Source organism: Oreochromis niloticus, linkage group LG22 (genome assembly GCF_001858045.2).
Source record: "Oreochromis niloticus isolate F11D_XX linkage group LG22, O_niloticus_UMD_NMBU, whole genome shotgun sequence".
Classification (NCBI taxonomy): Eukaryota; Metazoa; Chordata; class Actinopteri; order Cichliformes; family Cichlidae; genus Oreochromis; species Oreochromis niloticus.
The window spans coordinates 19,286,536-19,311,753 of NC_031985.2; the positions used below are offsets into that span (position 1 = coordinate 19,286,536).

At 39.4% G+C, this 25,218-nt stretch overlaps 1 protein-coding gene across 1 annotated transcript in view; it reads left to right on the plus strand.

Annotated features, from left to right (window-relative positions):
* csmd3b (CUB and Sushi multiple domains 3b) overlaps window positions 1-25,218 on the plus strand; it is a 361,413-nt gene that overhangs the window by 264,576 nt on the left and 71,619 nt on the right. The window contains 12 exon segments of the mRNA XM_019350799.2: window positions 3,936-4,118; window positions 4,421-4,747; window positions 7,164-7,358; window positions 9,758-9,896; window positions 10,298-10,485; window positions 11,397-11,585; window positions 15,797-15,913; window positions 16,308-16,523; window positions 19,516-19,704; window positions 23,917-24,017; window positions 24,200-24,268; window positions 24,395-24,551. Of these exon segments, the coding sequence (XP_019206344.2) occupies window positions 3,936-4,118; window positions 4,421-4,747; window positions 7,164-7,358; window positions 9,758-9,896; window positions 10,298-10,485; window positions 11,397-11,585; window positions 15,797-15,913; window positions 16,308-16,523; window positions 19,516-19,704; window positions 23,917-24,017; window positions 24,200-24,268; window positions 24,395-24,551 (2,070 nt within the window).

The following is a 25,218-nucleotide window of genomic DNA, read 5'->3' on the forward strand; positions in this document are numbered from 1 at the left end:
ATGGTGGTTTCAGACGTCAGTTTCCCAGTCCACGGGATTCTCTAAATGCTAAGTTAGAATAAACAGACGCAGACTGATTTCGCAATGTTTGCTTACAAGATGTAATTTTGGCCCTCGCTGGTCATGAAGTAACTCATTGAGGAGGAGCTCCAGATGGTTTTTAGAGCTCATTAAGCTCTTTGCTTTTACTTTAAACAGAAGCGAGATTTGGAAAACGGTGCTTTAACTTTACTTAAGTATACACTCGGCAGCCTTGGTTTGCACTTCTGGTTTGATTTGATACTGTGTACTTGACGGCTGTTGCACGTTCACTTTTATTTTAGTTGTTCAGATTTGTTCTTTTAGACTTTGTGGGATGATGTTTCCAGATGGAGAGAAGTAACCTAAACATCTCTAAAGTATTATTGACAAAAATGCCTCTGCAATATGTGCAACATGGGTCTCGTTCTGTGGTCTGTATTTTTTTTTTTCTACATAGATGATTGCAGGAATCTTTCTGAAGCTCACTGATGATCATTACAAGGTCATGAGGCAGGATGTGGGTGGGTTGCCGAGGCGTTTTTACAGCGGGCTGAAGTGATACATTTCTGCACCATAATGTGTCAAGATCAAAGAATGCACCCCAGTTGTTATTTGTCATCCTGAAGTCCAATTTAGTGAGATTTACTGGTATTTGAAAGTTACACAATTGAATAGAAAACATTTTGTGCACTTTGTGTAACAAGCACTGACAGAGATTGTGTGTTTTAATGAGAACAGAAAATTGATGTCTTTCTTATACACATCTCCCATCGAATCAATCCTCAAAAGCTCCTCGGTGGCCTGGTTTGGAACCTGAGAGAGGCAGAAAAGAATGTCAGTATTGTGAGTGTAATAAATGAGATCATTTTTATTCAACAGAGCATCCTCGCTGATGTCTACAGTGTGAACAAGTCAATTTGAGCCACTCCCTTTAGGTCACAGAATCAGACAAGTACAAGCTAATTAGACGGGCTGAATTTCTCATTTCTTCTTCACATTGCAAACCTGTTTGAGAGTACTAATAGACTTTCCACTCAATACCTCTTTTTTTCCGTTGCTATAAGAGCTGCCTTAGATTATTATTTGCTGTGGTTTAATGGGTTTAATGCTCTTATTTTGTGACCTCTGTTATAGCAGAACAGCGGCAGCCTCCAGTTGAAAGAAACAGTTTGCAGCATATAGCAGAGATTAGACTATGCATATGATACATTACGCATTCATTCACCATTAGCAACAAAGCCTTAAAGCGCATTTTACAGTTGTCACAAAAGAGAAACAGCCAATAAAGTTTTTCCCTCAGTCTCATTATCCCTTCCAAAATCTATTACCTTATTCTTTCAGATATGGAATAGGTAGTGTATTTTGCACACTACCCTTTTATGTGTGCCTGTGTGTCTGTACGTGCCTGTATGTACCAAAGAAGATGAAAACCACCTGCTTAATACTGTGTAGGTCATACTTGTCACACCTAAATGGCTCTGACCCACAAGGTCATGGATACAGGACCTCGAGGGATGGGTCTCGTGTTCTTACAGAACCTGGGTAACACCTATGGATCTTTTTTATGGTGTTTTGCTGGCTGCAGGCATGTGTTTAGATGGGAGTTACTTGTACAGTTAACATCAACCTACAGTAAATGCCTGGACGAAAGGTTTCATCAGTGTTATTCACTCTTTTTTTGCCACTGGTTTTATTGTTGTACCTCATCAGGGTATGTATTCTTGTGGAGAATATGGCGTGAATTGGAATTTAGCTAAATGTGCAATCCAGACATAATGTAGAAGTTACATATTCACTCACACTCTTAGATACTCTTTGAGGAGTCTAATCCCCTTTGTGAATCTGTCAGCCTTGTTGTTACAAATACAATAGGATTATATATGTGTGTGTGTGTGTGTGTGTGCGTGTGTGTGTGTGTGTGTGTGTGTGTGTGTGGATGCATCAGTGTGTATGATGCAAAGGAAGACACTGACTGCATATGGGTGATTGGGTTTGTTTAAGTCTCTGTGTGTTGCATGCATGTACTGTACTATGTGTGTGTGTGTGTGTGTGTGTGTGTGTGTGTGTGTGTGTGAGCGCATGTGAGGAAGAAAAGCAGTAGCAATACAGGAATGTTCCGACAGCGTGCCGCTTTCTCTCCAAAGTAATTTGTTCTCAATTCCTTCGCTATGTGTCTGTGCATCTGTGTGTGTGTGTTCACGTGCAAGCAAGTGTGTTAGGCAGGCTGTGATTGGTTGAGTCTGTGGGTCTCATAAAGACGATGTCATGATGGAAATTAATGCAATACATCACGAACACGCACTCAAGCACGCACACCGAGACACACATTCGCAGCAACAGTGAAACACACAGAAACGCGCACACACTCAAAAACACACACACACCTTTGCTTTGTGCCATGGGCCACTCCTGTAAATAATGCTGAAAACAGGAAAGCAGAGCAGGGGATTAAAAGAGAGGAAGGCTGGGAAAATAGAAAGTATGTTTCCTGATATCCCGTATACAACATATTATAAAGAGTTATGGTGACACAGTGGAGCCTTTATGTAGAATCAGAAGAAGGATCTGTCCAACCTTATGGTCAGAGTCAATGTTAAAAAAAAGATGTGTCATGAATACTTGCAAACTCAGGGGAAGGAGGAAACAGAAAGAGAGGGATACAAAATTTGCTCCAGGCTACATGAACTGAGAAGCAGACGCATTTCAGAAATTCGCATGACTCAGCAAAACAAGAGCCAATCACCTTCAAGTAAGACTAGATTCAGTTGGCAGTGTGTTTCTGTTCAAAATGGACGATGAGCTCTTGTAGCATGACATAGTGTTGCACAACACAGTAAGATAACCACGGAGGATTTGAGACTGATAGCACTGCATGGTTGCACAAATGTTGTTAAGGCCAGACTCTGGGAAGAAACACTCGGTGTGCTGGCTGTCAAAAACAGTTAATTTATAATTTAGCTAAAGTCACGAAACTGAAGTAACAGGTGTAAAGCTGAGTTGCAGATATAAGGTATAAAGTTTACAGTGTCTTGTCACCCTTGAGTTTCTTCATAACACCAAAAACTACTTCAAAAGTACCATCCACGTGACCCAAGGTGTCCTCTACTGCAGCGGTCTCCAACCGTTTTTGTGCCACTGACCGGTTTATGTCAACAACATAAAACCAGTGCCGGTACCAAAAAAAAGAAGATTTATTCATAACACACGCAAAAAGACCCAGGGAAACTGAGTTAACGATAAAAACGATTAAAAAACAATGATAAAAACCAATAAAAACCCCAAAAACCATAAATTTCAAACCCTCGCCTCAACTCTCGCGGCCCGGTACCAAACGACTCTGGTCCGTGGCCCGGGGGTTGGGGACCGCTGCTCTACTGCTGTCAAATTGTACAGTCATGGGTGTTACGGCAAGATTTTGTAAAAAAACAAATGATGATAGAAGCATTACAAAATTGATATTTAAATAATGCAAATAAGAGTCAAGTAATGATTGTAAACAAGTAGCTAGTTTCACCAAATTTCCCAACACTTTGACCAAGTTTGGCAACCTCTGTGACTGCAGTACTCACAAATTGTCTCTATAAAGTTGTTTTCTATTGCTGGGCTGTATGTAGTGAGCACTTTATGTCAGTCCCAGCTCTTTCTTCAGTTTTCCTTTGGTATGTGCTACTCTTTTTCTTCTTTTCATGCTGAATGAGCAAATTACTTTGTTATGTTTCATCTACTTGGCAGCTGGATTTTTTTTGCCATTTTTCATGTTATCTTTTTATGGGTTGTCTTTTCACAGTGACTGAAGTATATAGCATATGATCTTAATGGTTTAGGTTAGGATTCCTGTCAACATGGCCTGTTTATAGCCGTCTTTGGGGACCATGCTGCTGTTCATGTCTTCCTTTGAATCTGTGTCATTCCAGAAATAGACAAAGAGAGTTGTGGAGACCCTGGAACTCCTCTCTATGGAATAAGAGAAGGTGACAACTTTTCAAATGGAGGAATCCTGAGATTTGAATGCCAGTTTGGGTTTGAGCTGATTGGAGAAAAAACTATCTCCTGCCAAGACAACAATCAATGGTCTGCAAATATCCCTATATGCATATGTAAGTGGTAAAATTATTTGTAATTGATTTTCAGGTATATGACAGCATTGGATTGAACTAGAAAAATGTGGCATGTGCACTGCTGTGATGTTGATAAATTTCAGTCTGACCTGTCACTGAGGCGACAGTACAGAGTTTATTATGGCCTGGGGCGCATGATGACCGATGACGCTGTGGAGATGAATATTTAACAGAAAATTTCTCTCCCTGTATGCCTTTCCCCTCCCTCATATGCTTTCTGAAAATTTTCTGTCTCTCTGTCTGTTACTGTCTGTGATTTTGTAATTCTCTTCCTCCCACAGTCCCCTGCATGTCCAACTTCACTGCTCCCTCAGGAACCGTCCTCTCACCGGATTACCCAGAAGGCTATGGGAACAACATGAACTGTGTTTGGCTCATCCAATCAGATCCGGGCTCCAGAATACACTTGGCATTTAATGACTTTGACCTTGAGGCACCTTATGATTCCCTAACAGTGAAAGATGGCGAGACAAATGATGCCACCGTCATTGGGAGGTTCTCTGGAGCCGAGAGTCCCTCCCATCTGACGTCTAATACCAACACACTGAGGCTGGAGTTTCAGGCTGATCACTCTATGTCAGGAAGAGGATTTAATATCACATACAGTAGTATGTATTCTATCCTCCTTTTTAGGCCTAAATCTAGGCAAATGAGCAACTTTGTTTTCTCTGCTAAAAATAGAATTATCATAAAATGCTTTACATGATCGAAATCCAAGTTAAGCTTGAAATCTGAAATTTTATTTATAGCCATATATTTTTTTAATTTGCAATGATAGAACCCCAAAAAGACTGAAATAAAGGCACTGTTAATTTTGAAGCAATATAGTGTTATATATATATGATTGCACTTTACACAGTACTCTGCAGAACTCTTGAGCCACCGCTCATTTCATTATATTTTGCTTCCAAGGAGTCAGACTTTCTTGTAAAGTGATCTTTTAAAGTGATCTTGAGCATTAGTTCCCTAGGCTTTCTGAAGGTCTTTCAAGGTTTTCCTTTGGACAATAGGCTGTTTCTTTCATTCATTTTCACTCCCGTCCTTGTACTTGGCCATTATCAGAGGAATGTTACTTGAGACTGACCGATAAATAACTCAAGCATAAAAAAGCACTAACTCAAAGGATGAACCGACGTAACGCAAACCTCATGGTTTGGGGCTTCATTTCATCCAGTGATGTTGGGGATCTTATCAAAATTGATGGTATTATGAATGCAGAAAAGCACCATAACCATGCAGTACCATCTGGAAATGATCTGAACACCTGTAACAGCTTCATTTTTCACCATGACAGTGATCCCAAATACAATCCCAATGCAGTAAAACAATACCTGGGAAAAAAAAAAAAAACAGACAGTGGAACTCTATCAGTCATGGATCGGCCTCCCCAGAGACCTGACCTAAAAATTGTTGAAGCATTGTGGCATCATCTTGACAGAGAACAGAACAAAAAGCAGCCAACATCCAAAGAAGAGCCTTGAATGTCCTTCAAGAAGCCTAGAAAACTATTTTTACACACTACTTAAAGAAATGAGAAGAAAACAGAGTTGTGTTGGTGATCATACCAAATTTTGACTTCCAGGCCCATTACGATTGTACAAACAAGTGTGGTTTTGCTTTATATGCTACACTTGGATGCATGTTTGCACTTTTCAGTAAATCGCTGTACCTATTCCCTATTTTCCTAGCAACATAAATGAGGGGTAGCTCAAGACATCTGCAAAGAGCTCCATGTAAAATTTGGCATAACTTCTAACCAAGATGTTGAAAACCATGTAGTAAATATTTCAGTTTGATTTAGATAAAGCTCTTTTAATTCACTACCAACTACACGTTTCAGTAGTGCTGAAGACAACGGGTTATAGAAGAGAGGTCCTGTGATTATTATAGCAGCTAAGAAAAGAGGTGTAGGTTGCAGAACAAAGAAGTAGCAAAGGCAAGAGAAGCTTTAAAGGAACATTTTTGGGCAAACATTTTTGTTTGTTGTCAAACATAGACTCAGATGACAAGATAGATACCATTTTCATCTCTGTGCGTCCAGTACATAGAGAGGTCCAGGATGTATTTAGGCTTGAAAGACTTGAAAAAAGAGGAAACAGTTAGCCTATTTCCGTCAAAAGTGAAAAAAAATTCATCTTCCAAAAATTCATAAATGGTCTTTTTTTAAACATCATATCGTGCCTCTTTAACCTGCATTAGAATAGACATTAGAATTTTAGCTCCGTCTCCCTTACATTGTTGTCATCTGTGCAAATCTTTGGAACTGATCAAAATCTATGTGATGCGTTGTTGACTAGCTTATAAGACATCAGGATACAGCATACACACCAAATAGGATCTTGCCCCCGCTTGCAGTCTTTGAGCTAATTTAGGCAAAACACGTCTGGATACTGGGCAACAGAAATGGAAATTGATATTGATCTTTGCATCAGACTGCGTTTGACGGCAAACATATTTGCCAAAGTGTTCTGTCCACGAGTTTTCTCACACTCTATCTGTGATGTGTCATCTCACATCATTTTGTGTATATAACTTTATTTTTTTCTATGAGTGCATCTTTAATTCTTTATCAACTAAAAACACCAAACTGCTTCAACTGGCAAAACATGAGCATTCACAGGCTGGACTTTGCACAGGGTTCCAATATGATGAGCCGGACCATTATAGTTTTATCAGGAGCAGATGCATACAAAGCATCAAACAAACATACTGTATTATGAGCAATGATCATATGTGCAAACACCATGATGGGAGCATAAAACAGACAAGAGATTTTTTAGATATTTTGCTGGCAAGGACCGAACAGCAGAAGACTTCAAGTAGCAGCATATAGATCTGTATCATCACTTCTGAAATATTTCATCAAAATGATGAGCAAAACATAGCCTGTGAATGGCTGTAAAGTATAGGTCTCATATTCTTTAATAACATTTCTCGTGTGTGTGTCTGTCTCTCTATGTGAAGCGCTAGTCTCCAATATCTCCCTCATCATATCTGTGTCTCCTTGTAACTTTTTTACCACAGCATTTGGCCATAATGAGTGCCCAGACCCTGGCATTCCCATCAACGCTCGCCGCTTTGGTGATAGCTTCCAGCTTGGCAGCTCCATCTCTGTGGTTTGTGAGGACGGTTTTATCAAAACCCAAGGAACTGAGACCATCTCCTGTCAGTTAGAAAGAGGAAAAGTCATGTGGAGTGGGCCTATTCCTAAATGTGAAGGTAAATATTGGCTGGATTGCTGCTTAAACTATTAACTAGGGAACAATATGCTATCCAAGATCTCATCATTAATGCTGTAAAAACTCTGTGGAGGCAGAAATTATATCCTGTCAGTTCAACAGAAGGAAAAATATGGAGGTGGCCAGTTAACCTAAACACCGAGGGAAATAACTGTTAATAAACTGCTGCCACACACATAGCTAATAGCTTACCAATATTCTGTCTGTAGTAGTACTTGGCAATTTAAAATCCTCTCTGTGTGGAAGGAGTGCAGCAGAGATGACCGGTAACTCAATGTGAAAGTAAAGGCACTGGGCACTATGTGAATGTGTTAAACAGAACTGTGACAAAGTTCTTCAAATGTCAAGTAAAGTCGTGGCGCAGCACTTTGCCTGAAGTTATTTATATTATTACCTTAAAGTAAAGTCGCATAAGTTCAGAGTGTAATCAACAGCTTATGTAAAAGTTGTTGAGTACAGAAAAATAAAATGCGAATTTGACCTGCGATTCTCAAACGGAATGAAGAGATGTTCGCCAGAGCACAAGTGCTTTTGAAATTGCTCCAGTGGTAAATATAATTAGCTCAAGATATTTTCAACACAGCTATTGGTGACAAAGCCTTTGATTGTACAAAGAAGGGTTGTGTTAATTATGCTCCAGGTCATTTAAAGTCCCAAAGATCCATTGTATCTAATGTGTGTCTATAACCACTTGGATAGAAAATCCACTTACTTGTATTCAGGAGGTACAGACTAGAACAAATTGACTTGAGACACTTTGTTAAAGTTTAAATAAATTTGGAAAAAAGACTGCAGCAGAATAGCTCTAGGCTAATACTACATTGTAATAACTGGTGAGTGATTGTTCATGTTCCTTTTAAGTGTTCGTGTATATTTACATAATATGAATATTTTATGTTAGCCTTGCATCATGTACTGTAGACATATTTCTGAGCACACAATTTATCTTTATTTTTATTAAATATTCAAAGCTGTGGGTTGCTTCATCAGAATCTCTGTCAAGGGCAAGAATCTGAATCTGTTGCATGTTTTTTGGAGTATTTAAATGGTAATTAAACCTACAGTATGCTACGTATAGGCTATTTTGCCAAAGCATCAAATGCCTGTGTCTAGTGTGGAAAATGTTAATCGTACTGACAAGTTAACTTATATGCATAAAACTGTTCTCTTCTCTTTCCCTCATTTGTAATAAATATTTTAGCAGATTTTTCATTTTTCAGCTTGCTGTCAGCCAAAAGCCAACAGTGTTAGTGTCCAGCTGGTGAACATAATAGAACTTTTGTGCAGCTAAAAGAAAAGAGAAGTGTTGAAATCGTGTTTCCTTTTGACCCAAGATTACGAAGTCCACAGAAGTCCACTGTGTTCAGAATAAACAGTAAAATTCAAGTTATGAGTTTGCTTTTGCACAACTCCAATGTAAAAAAGGAAAACTTTAAAAATGTAAATATAAAAATACCTACTTATTAGTAGCAGGTGGGCCTGATTCGCTAAACTTGACTAAATATACAGTACTGTGCAACACTCACCTCTCATTTATTAATTGAATCTTTAAAAAATTTAAAGATAACACAACTGACCAGCATAAAATAGGATTTTTGCATCAGCGAGATGATTCAAAAAGCACTATTAGCTAAGAACTTGGCATAGCATGGTGTGCAGTCCGTCCTTAAAAAATCTGAAGAAACTGGACAAGTGGAGGACAAAAGGTGAAGTGACTAAAAAACGATATACATTAGATGATTTAAAGGCATGTCCTGAAGAAATAGGAAATAAAATCCAATAAAGACCTGAAACACGACCTGAATGACGCATCTGGCCCTTCAGTTGATCTATTTACTGTTCGCTGAACAGAACTTGGTGAACTTGGAACAGGTGCTTAGGAGTGATGAATCCAATGTTTGCAGTGTTTGATTCAAATTGTCATCAATATGTACAGAGGAGGTCAGATGAAAGTGTCACGCCCACAGTGGAGGCTCTGTCGTGGTTTAGGGCTGCATTTCAGTATCAGTCATGGATTGGTCTCCCCAGAGCCTGGACCTCAACATTATTCATGTAGTCTGGGGTTGAATGTCTATTTCTAAATGACCACTGTAAGAAACTGCAAGAAAGCTTGACTAAGTCAGTTCAGGTTGTGCTGATGAATGAAGATGGTCATACCAAATATTGACTTTCTAGTTTATTAGAATTGTACACGCTCTGTTTTGCCTTATACACTGTATTTCTACCATGTACATGTTTCAGTGTATTACTGCAAATGAGCAGAGACTCAAATTTTTTGCACAGTATTGTAATTTCTTTCGTTACACATTAATTTGCACTTGGACACATTGGGTGTCCTGTACTTCTTCTCTCACTTGCCTCTTTATTCTCCCCTCACAGCCCCATGTGGAGGCCACTATTCGGCTCCAAGTGGAGTGATATTATCTCCTGGGTGGCCTGGTTATTACAAAGACTCCCTTAACTGTGAGTGGGTGATTGAAGCAGAACCTGGACGTGCCATCAAAATCACATTTGACAGGTGGGTGGCATACAGTAACTCTTTGATTCTGAATATTAGAAAGAGCTTTGAATGGGTAACAAGCAACAGTGAAGATTTACAAGATTTAAAGTTTATGGAGATTCGCCTACAATATCACATGACTCATAATTCTCTAGGCTGTAAATTTTTGACAGAGCTGTCTTTTGACTAGGAAGGCAGGCAATATTTTTGTTCAAATTATGTGTTCTCTGGGCTGTGAACTGCTGGTAGAGACAAGACATAGACTGTTGTTTACGAATCGTAAAGTGTATTTATATTGAAAAAATTGCCTCCAAAACCTGTAAATGGTGTGAAACCTTTGAAGAACTTTTCATTATCTCATCAGTGTTTTTAAATCACAATCAGTTATAATATAATGTCCTGACATTTTATCTTCACAGGTTCCAGACAGAACTGGGTTATGACTTCTTGGAGATCCATGATGGTCCAAACCTCCTGTCTCCTCTGGTTGGCTCCTTTAATGGCACCCAAGTCCCCCAGTTCCTTTTCAGCAGCAGCAACTTTCTTTATCTGCTGTTTACCACTGATAACAGCCGGTCAAATGCTGGCTTCAAAATACTCTATGAAAGTAAGTTAGATGCAAACACTATATATGTATGCACATATAGTATGTGCACGTGCATATGCATTTATAGCTGCAAATTTTACACACAAAAAAATGAAAAATACACATGCATTTAAAACTGATCCATTCATATGAAGATACTTTGTTAAATATATTTTATATTGTATATTTTTAGAGACAAGTATGCTCTTTACCACATTCATATTCTCCGTGATCTCACGACATTATGCTACTGTTTCACAAGTTTACCTTGCATTGCCTACAGAAAAATTAGACACCATCCTCTGTTTGGTTCACACCAGCTGTAATGCATATGAGATATTAGATCAGAAAGAAATTGAAGTTGGGTGTTGATGGCACCGGCCTGAGCAGGGTATTCAAGCCACAGGGTCCACGAGTTGGAGGATTCCAAAGTGTTCCCAGGCCAGATGAGATATGTGCAATCTCTCCAGTTGGGTGTGACCAGAAAATCTCCAAAGTAAGGTGCCCAGGAACCTGAACTGATTTTTTTCAACAAAAACTGAAAGCATTAATTGTTTGTACAGAAGATAGATATGCTTTATACTCTGAGTTACAAAATGATGTTGATTTAAAAACAAGAAGAACCCAAACCACCCACCCATCCACCCCCTTGTTTTGCTTCCATTCACTCAGTACTAATGGCGTAGACCGCCAGTATCTTCAAACTCCACCTTCATTTTTATCTGAAGTGTATGTTCAATTTGACAGCAGATGGCATGTAAACACTTGAGAAGGTAAACAAAACCACTTCTGTTGTGGTTCTCACCTCAGTGGCTGTCACCAAATAACAAACAGTCTACCTTGTACTGCATATTTTTGTATTTTTGTTTATGTAAAGTAACATTTAATGTTCAAATGATTTTTGAATCAAACAAAATGACTCTTTTTGTCAGGCGTCACAGTGGACAGCTACTCGTGTCTGGACCCCGGCATCCCTGTCAATGGTATTCGGTACGGACAGGATTTTTCCATCGGATCCACGGTGTCGTTTGGTTGTGACTCTGGTTATAGACTCAGTCATGAGGAGCCGCTAGTGTGCGAGAAGAACCACTGGTGGAGCCACCCCTTACCTACATGTGATGGTAAATATTCCAAAAGAGCTTCTAATTCAGAACAGAGTGTACTGTGGAAAATGTTACACCACATGCAAGTATGTTAAATGTTCTTCTCCATTAGCTGAAAGCTGATTCTTTGGTCACTCAGAAAAAGAAGATGGTTTTGGTATCTTATGTAGAAATGGGCAGCCATTCCCTGCTAGTTACACTCACAGCATAAAATGATTTGCTTTGTTTTATTGTGCATTATTATTATAACAGCACTATATTTTACATCCAATTCAATAATAAGGTTCATTAAATAGAAGGGAAGCATTTGTCTTAACGCTGGACATAGTGTTATATAGACACTGGACAATATGCACAGTCTGCTCTGTGGTAGCACATTCACAATGTAGCACAAGGTCAGCTTTGCTGCTGTCCTGGTAAGGATATTTTACAGTCTAAGTATCCACTGCTCATGAATGATCAGACAGTCCACAGAAATCATAATCACTTCTATAGACCAAAACATTTTTCAGACAAAAGCAGATTATCTGCCTTATCCATTACAAAAGACACAAAGTGGATGAGGTGTGTGTAGAAAGGGAGAAGTTGAGCCACCATCGCTGTCTGGGGGGCTGAGTCACACCACTGGTTGATCACATAGACACACACACACGCAGGAACAATTTGCAGTGAAGGCTGCTGTGGCTGATAGGAGATGATTTGAGGAGAAGATTAGAGATCTGTGGGCAAGTACTGTGCATGCGTTCGTGTCTGTGTGCGCACGCATGTGCACTGTGTACGTGCGTGTGCGCTTGTGTGTGTGCGGCGCTTTTATCCATGTGCCTCCTGTCACCTCCTCTCCTGTGTGAACCACGAACACAGGAATGTTTGAGGTAAGGTTGACGAGAGCCTGTGTTGGCTGTCACATCCTCTCTCTTCTCTCTCAAATGAGTTGGGAGGGGTGAGGTTGGTGGGGGTTGGGGGTGGGGTTAGGTAGGGAGAGTAGGGAAACCTGTCTCTTTCTCTCCCTCTGTCTCAGTGACTGTCTCACTCTTTCTCGTATTCGGATCATGGTGGAGCAGGAGGGCTGGGTGAAGAGGAAGATGCAACACTGCTGCATCGGTTATGCGTTGGCTCGCTTGGTTCGGCTTATTGGCTCATTCGCTTGTGAACCACATTTGAATTGCACTGTTCCTGGGACTGGCAGCAGTTTCCTCCTAGGAGGCAGTTTGAGCATACAAACATCAAGCAGGCTGCCTGGAATTTGCAGACTGAATGGCATTAGACGGTGTTTACACAATATGTGCCCATACAAGTGTACAAACTGTTTGCTTCTGCAGTTGGTAAGAAATGGGATAGAGTGATGACTGACAACTAGTGCACATTAAATTCAAGCAAGACATCACCAAAGGCAGCCGACTCAGCCTTGAAAGCTTTTCGAGAAACCAAATGTTCGTCATACTCTACATTTGAAGAGATGAGGGCAAGTAAGTATATAATGTAATATGAAAGACATAACAGTAATATCACCCCAGCCAGCCGAGCACAATGGCTTAGTTTTTGAAGCAAACATATATGTGCTATTTATACTTGAATAGGACCTATTAGGCCCATTTCCAGATCCATGTTTTTTATTCTTAGGGTCTATTGGAGTAGTTTTACACGATTCACAGTTCAAATTATTTATTTCACACAAGACCTTTGTATAGTCTCTGAGCCTGTTTTACTGAGAAAAGCCATTACTGCCCCTCTGCCCCTCCCTTTGAGCCAGCTTTCTTCTAAATGGCTGCTGCTCACAAGAAAAATATTTCTGTATGCATTCACAGTGAGAGCAGTGCGTTTGACATGACTGTTGTAATCGCATCATACCGACATCAGAAGCAGAAAAAAACTTTAACTTAAACTGAGCATTTTGAGGAATTCTGAAGGGTAGGCTTTGGGGTCACAGAGGTTACTTGTAAATATGTTAACCTTATTAGCTGAAACATTTGTTTGATGCAAGTATTCCCCATCGTAGACAACTGCAGCATTGCAGCACATAGTGTATTTGGCCAGGCATTTGAAGGCAGATCTAAAAGACAGAGAGCGAAAGAATGAAGTGAATGGAAAAAGAAAAATGTGATGCGGTGTTTCAAATTTCTCACACAGGCCAGCCTTCAAAATAAAGAACTTCTGGCAGAAAATGTTAATAATTAATAGCGCTCTATATGTGTGCGAGTGTATGCTTGAATCTATGTGTTTGTTTAGTTTGGAAATATTCTCACTCCTGACTTCTCATTCCTCTTGTTTTCAGTGCTGGTGTTAAAACCACAGTGGTTCAGTGTAAAGTTAGTGATCCCCTGTTGTGGTTTGAGCACATTTTCAATTCCTGATATGTTGTAGCGGTTGTAGCAAGAGTCAGCAAGAAAGGAAGCAAAGGAAGGGTTTGTACAGATTTGAGCTGGGGTGTAGTTGTCAGATTTGGTGGTTTTCTGCTCCACACTACAATTCCTGGTAAAATGTCCTGTTCACAGAAATTTCAGCAGAACTTTCAGGATTGACCCTCTGCCTGCTTCTTTTACTCCTTGTTACGGTATTTTATAGTTGCATTGTGAAAGAAAATGACTGTTGGGCCAGGCCAGTGTAAGATGAAGCAAGTGGAGCGACAAAAAATTAAGCACCTGGCAACATACTGTCGGCGTGCATTAGTATGCATAGAGTGAGCTACGGCCATTTCCAATCTTTTCTGGACCTGGTCTGAACTGTGCATCTCGGCACAAGCACGGGTCATAGTGTGGCCATGCTGTGAGACTCTGAATGTTTTAAGTAGTCTCCAGGAAACATTTGTCCTGCTTCACTGCATCGGATACCACTGACTTGAATCACTTGGAATAAAACTCAACTGAAAAAATATTTCAGACAAAGGACATTTTACAGTTCTTGCACACAATCAATGTACCTATTACGCAGCATTAATGTTGTGGAAACGTAACATAAAAAATTATTCCAGCCTTGTTTTTCTTCGGCTTATGTCTCAGTTTCCTGACACTGCATTGCAAAGCGACGAAATCTTGCAAATGCTTTCAGATTTCTCCTCCACACAGTTATTGTCCAGATGGCCACTAGTTATATAACAATAAACTTTGCCTTTTAGGTAGTAGCTCTAACTATATCAGATGATTGATGTATATAATATTCAGCAAAACTAGTCTGAACATCTGAACTTGTCTTTGCAAAAAGGCAATGAAACACAGTATGATTGTGAGGCTGTGGTTAATCACCGCAACAATATCAAGTTAGCCATATGGATCTTGAAGCTGGAGGTTGTTACTGAACAAAATAGCTGATGTGCATTTGCTGTTCTGCTAGAAATAACTATCATTCAGTGCATAAAAACTACAGACACACAAGTGGACCTGCATGTGAGCATGTTTTTCGAGGTCAATAGAAAGCCTGTCTGAATCCAGGCTACCAAGAATCCTCCCATATTTATGCAAGAACTGCTACAGTCTGGTGAGCATGCCACTTTTTGTACTATGCAGAGCATTGTGGTCACAGTCACCGTACCTGGCAGACAATCTACAAATTGAAGAGATCACCAAATTTGCATAAATGGCATACAGTTCAACTCATTTCTGTAAACAGGAAAAAAAAACCACATAGCTTTTGTCACTGGTGTTATTCACCTTTTTAAGGAATAACAGTCATCGGTGTCGCTAATCATTGTTAGGCGTCGGTTTGTTTCAAGAACATTAAAATATACCACAAAAACAACAAATGATGCATTATTTATCATTCCAGTGCAGTGTGTGGCAGATTTTACATTATTTATGTCATTATTTTATGTCTGTGCAACAGTGGGAGGAATAAATCTGAAAAAAAATGACTTCAACATTTAAAGGAAAGTTGTAAGGGAATACACAGTGAAACAGTGTTTTCCTATTCCCCAACGTGTGAAAGCACACACGTTTGGAGCTCACACTGCATGCAGACCTTGCTACCCACTTCTGAGAAAATGTCTCTCTGTCTCTCTTCCATGCTCCCTCTCTCCCCTTTGCTCCGTCTTCCTCTGCCCCTCTTGCAGCATTTGCGTGTGGGTATGCTTGTGTGTACGTACTATAGAAGTGGTATTAAAGGTCCACAGGGAAACATGATCTGTTTTAGCTATCAACAATCTGATGCTAACCTTCTCTCTGCCTCCATCCCCTGTCTCTGCTCATCTCCCTCCCTCTGCCTCTCTCTCCCCACTCTGTCTCTCTCAATCTATCCAGCTCTATGTGGTGGGGATGTTAGAGGTCCCTGGGGCACCATCCTTAGTCCCGGCTATCCAGACAGCTACCCTTCATCTCTCAACTGTACCTGGACTGTTGAAGTCAGCCACGGGAAAGGCAAGAGACACACATACACAGAGATCCACACTCCTTAATAGAGACAGACAGAGTGTGAGACAGTACAGCAAGCTCAGTGGTTCAGCTGCTGCTATGCTACATCCACAAACTTACATTGTTTTCTGTGGCTTATAAAATATTCAGAGGGCCATATGGAGACAATTTGGTGAAAGCATGTCAAAAGTAAAATGTTGCCAAAATGAAGTCAAATAAAATAATGATCTCAAAAATAAATCGTCACCAATTAAAGTTTGAATATGCTGCTGTCCCAGTATAATGACTCATACATATTATAAGTCGAGGTGCATGAACCATCTGAGGATAAAGCAAACTGATAAATTGTTTTGATCTTTCTCTCCGTCTTCTGACGCGTCTGTGCTTGTGTCTCAAACAGGAGTCCAGTTTCAGTTCAATTCTTTTCACCTGGAGGACCAACATGACTACCTCTTGGTTACGGAGAATGGGAGTTTCCTGCAACCTCTGGCTCGTCTGACCGGCAACGAGTTGCCTAGCAACATCAATGCTGGTCTCTATGGCAACTTCAAAGCCCAGTTGCGATTCATCTCTGACTTTTCCATTTCATATGAGGGCTTCAACATAACTTTCTCGGGTAACTTTCCTGACTGGAGTTTATCATTTTAATCCAGCGAGTCGATATTCAGTTTTACCCTCAGTTTAGTCACTTCAAGGGTTTCTGTTTGTCTTAATTTGCTCACAGGAACGATGCTGTAATGTTGCAAATGTTGAAATGTTTGAGATTATAAAACATAACTGAATGCAAAACTGTCAAGTAACAACTTGCTGTGTGAATTGTGCCAGTAAAATAAAATAAAATAGTCAAGCTGGACTTTTGCCAGGTTCACCCTAGAAATTCATGCAGAGACATAAGACACCACTGTGAAATTATGGCTTCTCTTTAAAGAGAAGTGAGCAGAGCAACATTTATACCAGAAAAGACAATTACTGCCTCTTAAAATGAATGTTGTAAATTATAAGTCGCAGCCTTACGCCAGGTTGTAAAGTCACTAAAGAAATGCCATTAAGTTCATTTATGTGGCAACTTATCACAGACTGCTTCTAAATAATAAAAATGGATATTCAGTGTTCATAGGATCGAATTTCTGACATACAGTCACAAAAGCACAAACGTCTTTAGTTTGGAGCTTAAGATTAAGTGTGAGTGCTGGATATTTTATATGTTATGAATGAATGTGATCATTACTTAATTGTAAAGACTGCATGTGCTACTCCAGCCCATGTCAAACATTGTACCATGCTTTGTCTGGCCACAAGTTTAATATTGAGAATAATGAGCCTTCTTTTATCAGTGGTTCAACCCACATAGTACCTTTAAACTACAGACTACATATAAAAGATGGGCATGGTTACCATGACTACATGCAGTAGCTAAGAAGACCCAGTTAATTAGTGCTAAGTAATCTACAAATAAAATCCTACAAAATGATTCACCAAAGAGCACAAACATCTTAGAAAAACTGACTATAAAACACACATAAAGCCTCGTTATTTATACGCTAATTATTTTTGAACGCTTCACACCAACACCACAGTTAGTGGAGGTACCAAACTCGCATTTATGTCTGGTGTAAAATTCAACATTTTACAATAGGAGTCTTTGGAGTCAAGTGACCTTCAAGGAAATGCAGTTTTATAGCAGTTGCATTGTTGCATTGGCTTCATATCTCACAACCTTGCTTTAAAACCACTGAACCAACTTACTATTTAGTGGCTAGTTCAGATATGCTTTTGCTCCAAAGTGTCGATTTACTTAGCTCTAAAGATCGTCTGAAGAAGAAACAAAACGGGATTCAAACTGAACCTTGCAGATCTTTACAAGTCATAATCATAGAAGAAGAAGGGAGGCTGGACATGTTCACCCACTGCCTACATAATTCTCTCAGTCAAGTAACATGTACAGTGACAAAGCATAATCCATGTATAATCATCCACAACAACAGACTGAAAATTGCCAAAAATAACTATATGTATCCAAAATTCTAAACAACTTCTTTTATAAACTTTGGTTTTAAAAACTGTTTTTGAAATTGGCCTCCAGAGTACTTTGGGGGCTGAAAAAGTTTAATTTTTTTTGTTTTCCCACAAGTAGATAAACAGATAATTTTTTTTGTGCCAGCTTTTTACATCTTAACATTCAGCTGTGTCTTCTGCTGTTATTGACTTTTTAAAAATTGTGTCTTCTTGGGCCACACGTGAATAACTCAACCAAAGGAACTGGTGTGCTCCACTCTAAATTACTTAAGAGTGCGATAGGTGCTGAGCTACAAAACACAGAATATTATGAATAATACAAAAACAGTTTTGCTGTACTCTGTTGTAGTTGTTGTTGTTCTGATGGGTTTTTTTAGTTTTCACTATCTAAACTGACATCTTACTCCATGAATTGAGAACTACCTCTGTAATCTTATAAATTACTACAGAAAAAAAAGCAGACGGCTACACAATATTAATTTGAGAGCAATCCACTACTAAAAGATGGTATGTGAGGAGAGGAAAGAACAAGATGAAGGCAGAAGCTCCTCACCTCATCAGAGGTCAGAAACATGCTGTTTTAGCTCCTTTCTCTTTAATGCCACCCTCCAATCACGCTTACTGTCTCCTGATTTGCTGTTGCTCAGTGGCAAAGAGAAGGTTTGAAGAGCAGCTGGGTGGGGCTTTTATGCCCACAGTACCTATAATGATCATATTAGGAACATCCTACATCAATGATATCATGCAGAACCAGAAGTAGATAAAAAAAAAAAGGATAGGGTCTTGTGCCTAACTGTCCTTTCAGTACCCTCTCACTGACTCTGGAATAAAGGAGCAGTGGCCTGACTACACTGAGTGATATTTTACTGCCACCCAGATGGCATAAGCTGACTCTCAGAGTGTAACACACAGGAGGTGTCATGAGAGATTTGACTTGGCAGTGTTAAAATTCTCAACACGCACTTTCTTTCAGCAGAACACCCTAAAAAAACACATCACATCATCAGTCTTAGCCAACTGAAAATAGCTTTGAGTCTCCACCTTGCTAAACACAAACTCAACAAGTTCAGCTCAGGGCGTGCTGGAGTCGACTCAGATCGAGAAATTGTGTCCTTCTTGTTCATTCCTGCAGTCCTGCAAGGATTATATTTTAATAGACTACATATTCAGGAGTTTCACAAGAATTACTGAATTAATTAAAAGGGCTTGTCCAGTGAGAGCGAGAGACTTCATGCCCATGAATGTATGCATGCATTCATCCTTTGGCTAATCCGAAATTGTTATTTAAGATTAGCCCAAGATCTTGGCCTCATTGTAAGCATTTACATTATTAGTTTAGCTAATTCTTTCGTATTGCTTGCATAATCACAAATATTGTCATGCACTTGTTCCAGAAATCTATAAATAAAGTTGACATTTTATGTATTTACATGCAGAGATGATGTCATGTCTCCTACGAATAGTATATGTAGTACATTTGTCTGGTTGTGGCTTTTTAGTCAGAAGTAAAGAAAAGTTATTTTACATTTTTACCTGCTGTCTGTTATATTATAATAATGTGTTTAATGTAATTCATTTATTTTTTTCTGCAGAATATACTTTGGAGCCATGTGAGGACCCCGGCATGCCTCGCTTTGGCAGGAGAAATGGCTACAGTTTTGGTGTTGGAGACACTTTGTCTTTTTCCTGTAATATGGGATACCGCCTGGAGGGTTCACCAGAGTTAATCTGTCTGGGAGGCGGGCGAAGAATGTGGAGCGCTCCTTTACCTAGATGTGTCGGTACGTGTTTAATTGTTACTGGTCAGGTGTTGTGGGTGTTTAGTTGTTTGTGTCTTGTACTAAAACCGTGCAGATACTTTATTTTTATTTTTTTGTATCCTTCTGAGTTACCAAGCTCTGTGAATTGTAAATGTGCCACACTGGATTTGACTGGATTGGCTAATCTTTATAGTTCCTGAGGTATTATCTGACTTCCAAAAAGTAGTCAAACAACAAATATCATAAATAAATAAAAGTAAAAACCAAAGACACATACATATATGTATCTAATACATAAGATCCAGTCATAATAAAGTAGCAGTGAGCAGTTAAGTCCAGTGGTACTTAAAATAAAACAAAAACAAGTTATGTCTTTATATACTTTTATAAAATGTCTCAATAATTACATAAATTCAAACTCTCAAACTGATGGAAATAAAATAGAAATAACTAGCAGAATACCCACTGTGAGATCAGGGGACCAAGTAACCCTTCCCATAACAGGGTAACTTGTGCCCACCCTGGAGCCAAGCCTAGGGCTTGAAGGGAAGTGCTTGGCGCTTTGGTCTTAACCCTTGGGGCTACGCTGTACCCAGTCTGAAAGATCCATATGACCTTTCTACCCACAAGAGGGGATATAGAGTACTGGAGAGATGAGTCTGACTGCTAGTCAAACCTCAGGTTCAGGAGTTCATGAAACATCAATCAGCTCTTTACATTCTCAAGGATATGTGAGAGTTGGCCGAATGTGTCAGAAAGGGCATACGGCCACGTCCCTCATGCTGCTCTGTGGAGAGTCCATCAAGAATCAGGGGTGTCTGGTTCATTCCTGCAAACTATTCAGTCTCTCTTTAACTGTAGCGAGAGTGGGATTTCCATTGTCAGCTGTATTTCGGCAACCAAATTAACATTTTTACAAGAAGCTTACCCAGCTCAGAAGCAGCTCAGAGCAGAGCCACTATACCTCATTGAGATGGTTTGGGTGTCTGACTAGGACGACACATGGGTGAGGCATCCGAAGTGAGGTGCTTGGGGTATGTCCCACTGAAAGGAGGCCCTGGGGAAGATCTAGAAGGTGATAGAGAGACTGTATCTCTTAGCTGTCTTGGGAATATCTTAGTGTCCCCCCAGGAAGGATGAGATCGGGGCAGGACAGATGGATGGATAGATGAAGAAGTAAATAGTGATTACAGTTAAAAAGTAACTCAGCTTCCCTTGATATCATCAATATCATTTATTTCCTTACACATAAACCAACACAAGTAAGACTGACGGACTGATGAGCTCAGGTCTTTTGAAAAGGTGTTGAATTGTTACACTGATGAAGTCTTGAAGTTGGAATAAACAGAAACCCTTACACACTTTGGTCACAGTCAAAGATCCATGTTTTAGATGACATAGTTAACTAACACACATGAGCAGAACGTGTGGTCTTTGTTCTTCCACCTTTGAAGTGAAAATTATAATTGACCTCTGGCTGTAGCTACAGAAACATCCTTTATGTTCAGCTGTTCCAAAAAATATATATTAAACGGTCAGTCCAAACTTAATGGTACTTCAGAGAACAGCGTTTGTATCAGCCAATTTCCAATTAGTGGATGAGCAGAAAATGCCAGTGATATTTCTCCAGGAGTCCCTAGCAGGCTGACATTTATGTCCTGTTCACATTCCTTTATCACCTTTTATAATTTTGAAATTTACTGGCAAGGACATTATCTGAAATAATACAGTTTTTTTTTGTTTTTTTTAATACTGGAAAAAGTTGTAATTTTTTCCCCCGATACTTTAATACTTGCTTAATAAACTGAAGTCATAAAGGTAGACAGAAAACAATATTAAGATATACACACTATATAAAATCTTTGAGACCAGAGATTTGAGACAAACAACTTCGAAGTCAGAACACAGACTGAGAAAGGCTTTTACGATGTGATAAACATGCAATCAGATTTACAGTAGGTTTAGGCACCATATTGAACACTAATCCAACTCAGTGTAACTGTAGCACTATGCCAGTAATACACACAGCAAACAAAAAGTAGCATATACTACAATGTGAAGTAAAAGCCCAGTGTTTGAATGCACTAAAAAACGAGAATGGTGGTTTTATTATTAAAATGTATACTCTGAGTGGCACAGATTGCATTAAAAATATGCCTATTTGAAATAAGTCCTTCACCTGTGAACTGGAAAATGCGTTTATATGCAAGGCTGTATAATTTTTTTAAAATAATTAATCAATGCACAAATGAGCAATTGGTTTAAAGGGCAAAATAATGACTTCCTCACTAGGTTTTAAAAACATTACCATACAATAAAAACAAGCAGTTCATGTCTTGGATGTCACACTTACACATTTTTTGTCAAGGAAAATGCATTTAAGCCTAATTTGTTTGGGCTAATAATGGACGATGAAAGCAATCACACTGATTAAAAGAAGAAGAAATACTGAAATGCCGTGCTTTTTGCCTGCCTCTGTGTTGGTTTTGAGCTATTCTGGGTGTATAAGGAATACTCAGGAGATTGTCTTTGATCAAGGCACTTTCCTCTCAATTGCTACCTTTCCTCCAGAGAATTACTACCGCCTGCTCTTAAATAGATAGGATAAGTCTAATTTAAAGCACAAGTTTATCAGTGGGAATCATTATCATGTGCAGTTAACCTCAGGGAATTCAGGCGAGAAGTGTGTAAAGTAAGATTTGATTTGGGTACAGTTAGTAGTATCTACAAGTGACAGCAGTAAAAGCACATAGCGAAAGAGACTCTACATTTCTGCACTTGCTCATGGAATTAGTCATCTTACACATAATATTTTTGAGAAATTACAAAGAAAGCCAGACCAATCCAATTGTAGTAAAAAGCAGCAACACTATACGACTTTTTAATTTTAGGCTGCGTGTGAGTAGATTTTACTCCCCAGTCTAATTTTCAGCTTTGCATGATGTTCTCAGCGCCATTGTACATGGCTTTGGTTCCTTCGTTCTTTCATCAACGTGACAAGACTTATAATGCAGAAAGGTGGGAGTGGTGTTGCGTGCCGCTGTTCTGGGGTGTAGTGCAGTTTGCTATATTTAGTTTCTGCGTATTTTGTTGCATTGCTGCATGATGGTACACATCACAGGTGAAGAACGGAGGAAGAAGGAAAGATTAGAGGACCAACAATAGGCTTTTTCTTATGTTTTGGTTATAAAATAACTTTTTCTTGTTTGCTTTTACTAAGCACACAATAGTTAGGGTGGGTTTTTTTGTTATTTTAATTAACCGAGAGATATGCTGTGCAGGCATAAAGTATAACTTTGGTGGTCTGTGTTTGTGGTTTTATGTGTGGCTCTTTTTAATTCTTTACAGCATTTTTTTCCCCCATGAAAGAGTTGGAGAGCTTCCAGAGATGTTTCTTTGCAGTTTGAGAAATCCAATGTTCTTTTGTCTTGTTTTTTTTTCTACTTTTTTATTATTTCTGGATGCCATCAGAAGCTGGAGGAAAAAATAAAAAGAGGAAACAAGAGATGGAAGAGAATGAAAACTCAGGAGAAGTGGAAAAGGAAAGTTGATTGAAGTAAAGGGGAGCAAAGGAGGCACTATTCATAGAGTAGAGAGAGCGCAAGAGGGAGGAAGTTAAAGAGGAAAGAGAGAGAGAGGGTGAAGAGGTAATTTTCTAAATGGAAACTATAGCGGTGTGATTTATTGACGATATGGCAGCTGTAATACGACCATTACACCAGTGGAGACACAGAGAGGGGGAGAACGTTAGGGAGAGGGAATGAAAAAGAGAGGAAAGGGACATGGATACTGTACATGGAGGGCACGCGTAAGAAGTGCAAGGAATAGGTAACTTCAGGTGAAGTTTGCAATCTTATCATTCATATCAACTAATATAAGAGAGTTTTCTGGGGGGGGTTTCAAATTAAATTCATCTAGCCTTTAGTTAACAAATAAAGGAATGTTACTGATTATTACTCCGAGGACAGCCTGCGTTCCCCCTGGCTGCACAGAAAATGGGCAAAAACTTTTATCTGGTAGGACCAAACGACTTTAAAAAGCCACAAGCCTCTTTAGTAAGCTGCAAAACATAGCTTTTGTTTATCATTAAAGCTTTAAATGCAGGTCAATTTGCAGCACAACAAAAGCTTGTTCACATGACCACTCCACATCCTTATAAGCCTCTTAAGAATTAAACCAATGTCTCAATATTGTGCATTTTTTAATTGTCTCCTTTCTGTCCCCTGTCTTCAGCGGAGTGTGGTTCTTCAGTCATAAATAATGAAGGGATACTGCTCTCTCCAAACTACCCAATGAACTACGATAACAACCACGAGTGCATCTACAGCATCCAGGTCACAGATCTTCACGTTACAGAATATACATGACACGAGTTTTTATTGAGAAAAATAATGGTATTGATCATTGCATGTGTTTAAGAGATGTCAAATGTATTACCAGTCTTCAAACCTTTGTGAGGGTTTGTCACCTGCTATGTGGGTCATTAGTGCTAATTTTGATTTGATGTTGACCTCAGGTTCAAGCTGGGAAAGGAATCAACATCTCTGCAAGAACCTTTCATCTTGCCCAGGGCGATATACTCAAAGTAAACTCACTCATATGTGGTCATTGCTCTTGCCAGATATCAGTGTCAAACACAGCAAAAATAAATGAATTAAATTAGTTCATGCTGCATGTGATGCATCCGGTGTGCATTTTGCTGTTGTTACAGATTTATGACGGTAAAGACAACACAGCCCATGTTCTCGGAGCATTTACTGGATCATCCATGTTGGGGTTGACGCTCATTTCCACTTCAAACCACCTCTGGTTGGAATTCTACAGCGATGCGGAAAACACAGGAGAAGGATTCAAACTGGTGTACTCAAGTAAGTTAGCAGTGAACACCACTGTTTAGTATAGAGCAGGGGTGCCCAATCCTAGTCCTCGAGAGCTACTGTCCTGCAGCTTTTAGATGCATCCCTACTCCAACACAGCTGAATCAAATGGTTTGATGACCTCTTCAGCATGTCATCAAGTTTGGCAAAGGCCTGATAACAAGACATTCATTTGATTCAGGTGTGTTGGAACAAGGATGAATCTAAAAGCTGCAGGAAAGTAGCTCTCGAGGACTAGGATTGGGCACCCCTGGTATAGAGCTAAGGCCTAATCTGTTTCTCCAAGACTTCTTTGAAGATTCATTCAGGAGGTGACAAAAGAACCCAGAACAACATGTAAAGAACTTCAGGTTCCACTTGCCTCAGTTAAGGTCATAGTTCATGAAATGGGAGTTTTAAAGTGGCATAGGACTTAAGTCAGATTGAGATTCTTTGGCATGACCTTAAACAGGCTGTTCATGCTTGTATCTGAATTAAAACAATTCTGCAAAGAGGAGTGGGACAAAATTTCAAGGCTCACAGCCAGTTATCACAAATGCCTTATTGTACTTGATGCTGCCATGGTGGTATAACCAGTTATAAGTTATTAGGTTTAGCAAACAATTATATTTTCACACAGGGCCAGGCAGGTTTGGAAATTTTTGCATAATAAATAAAT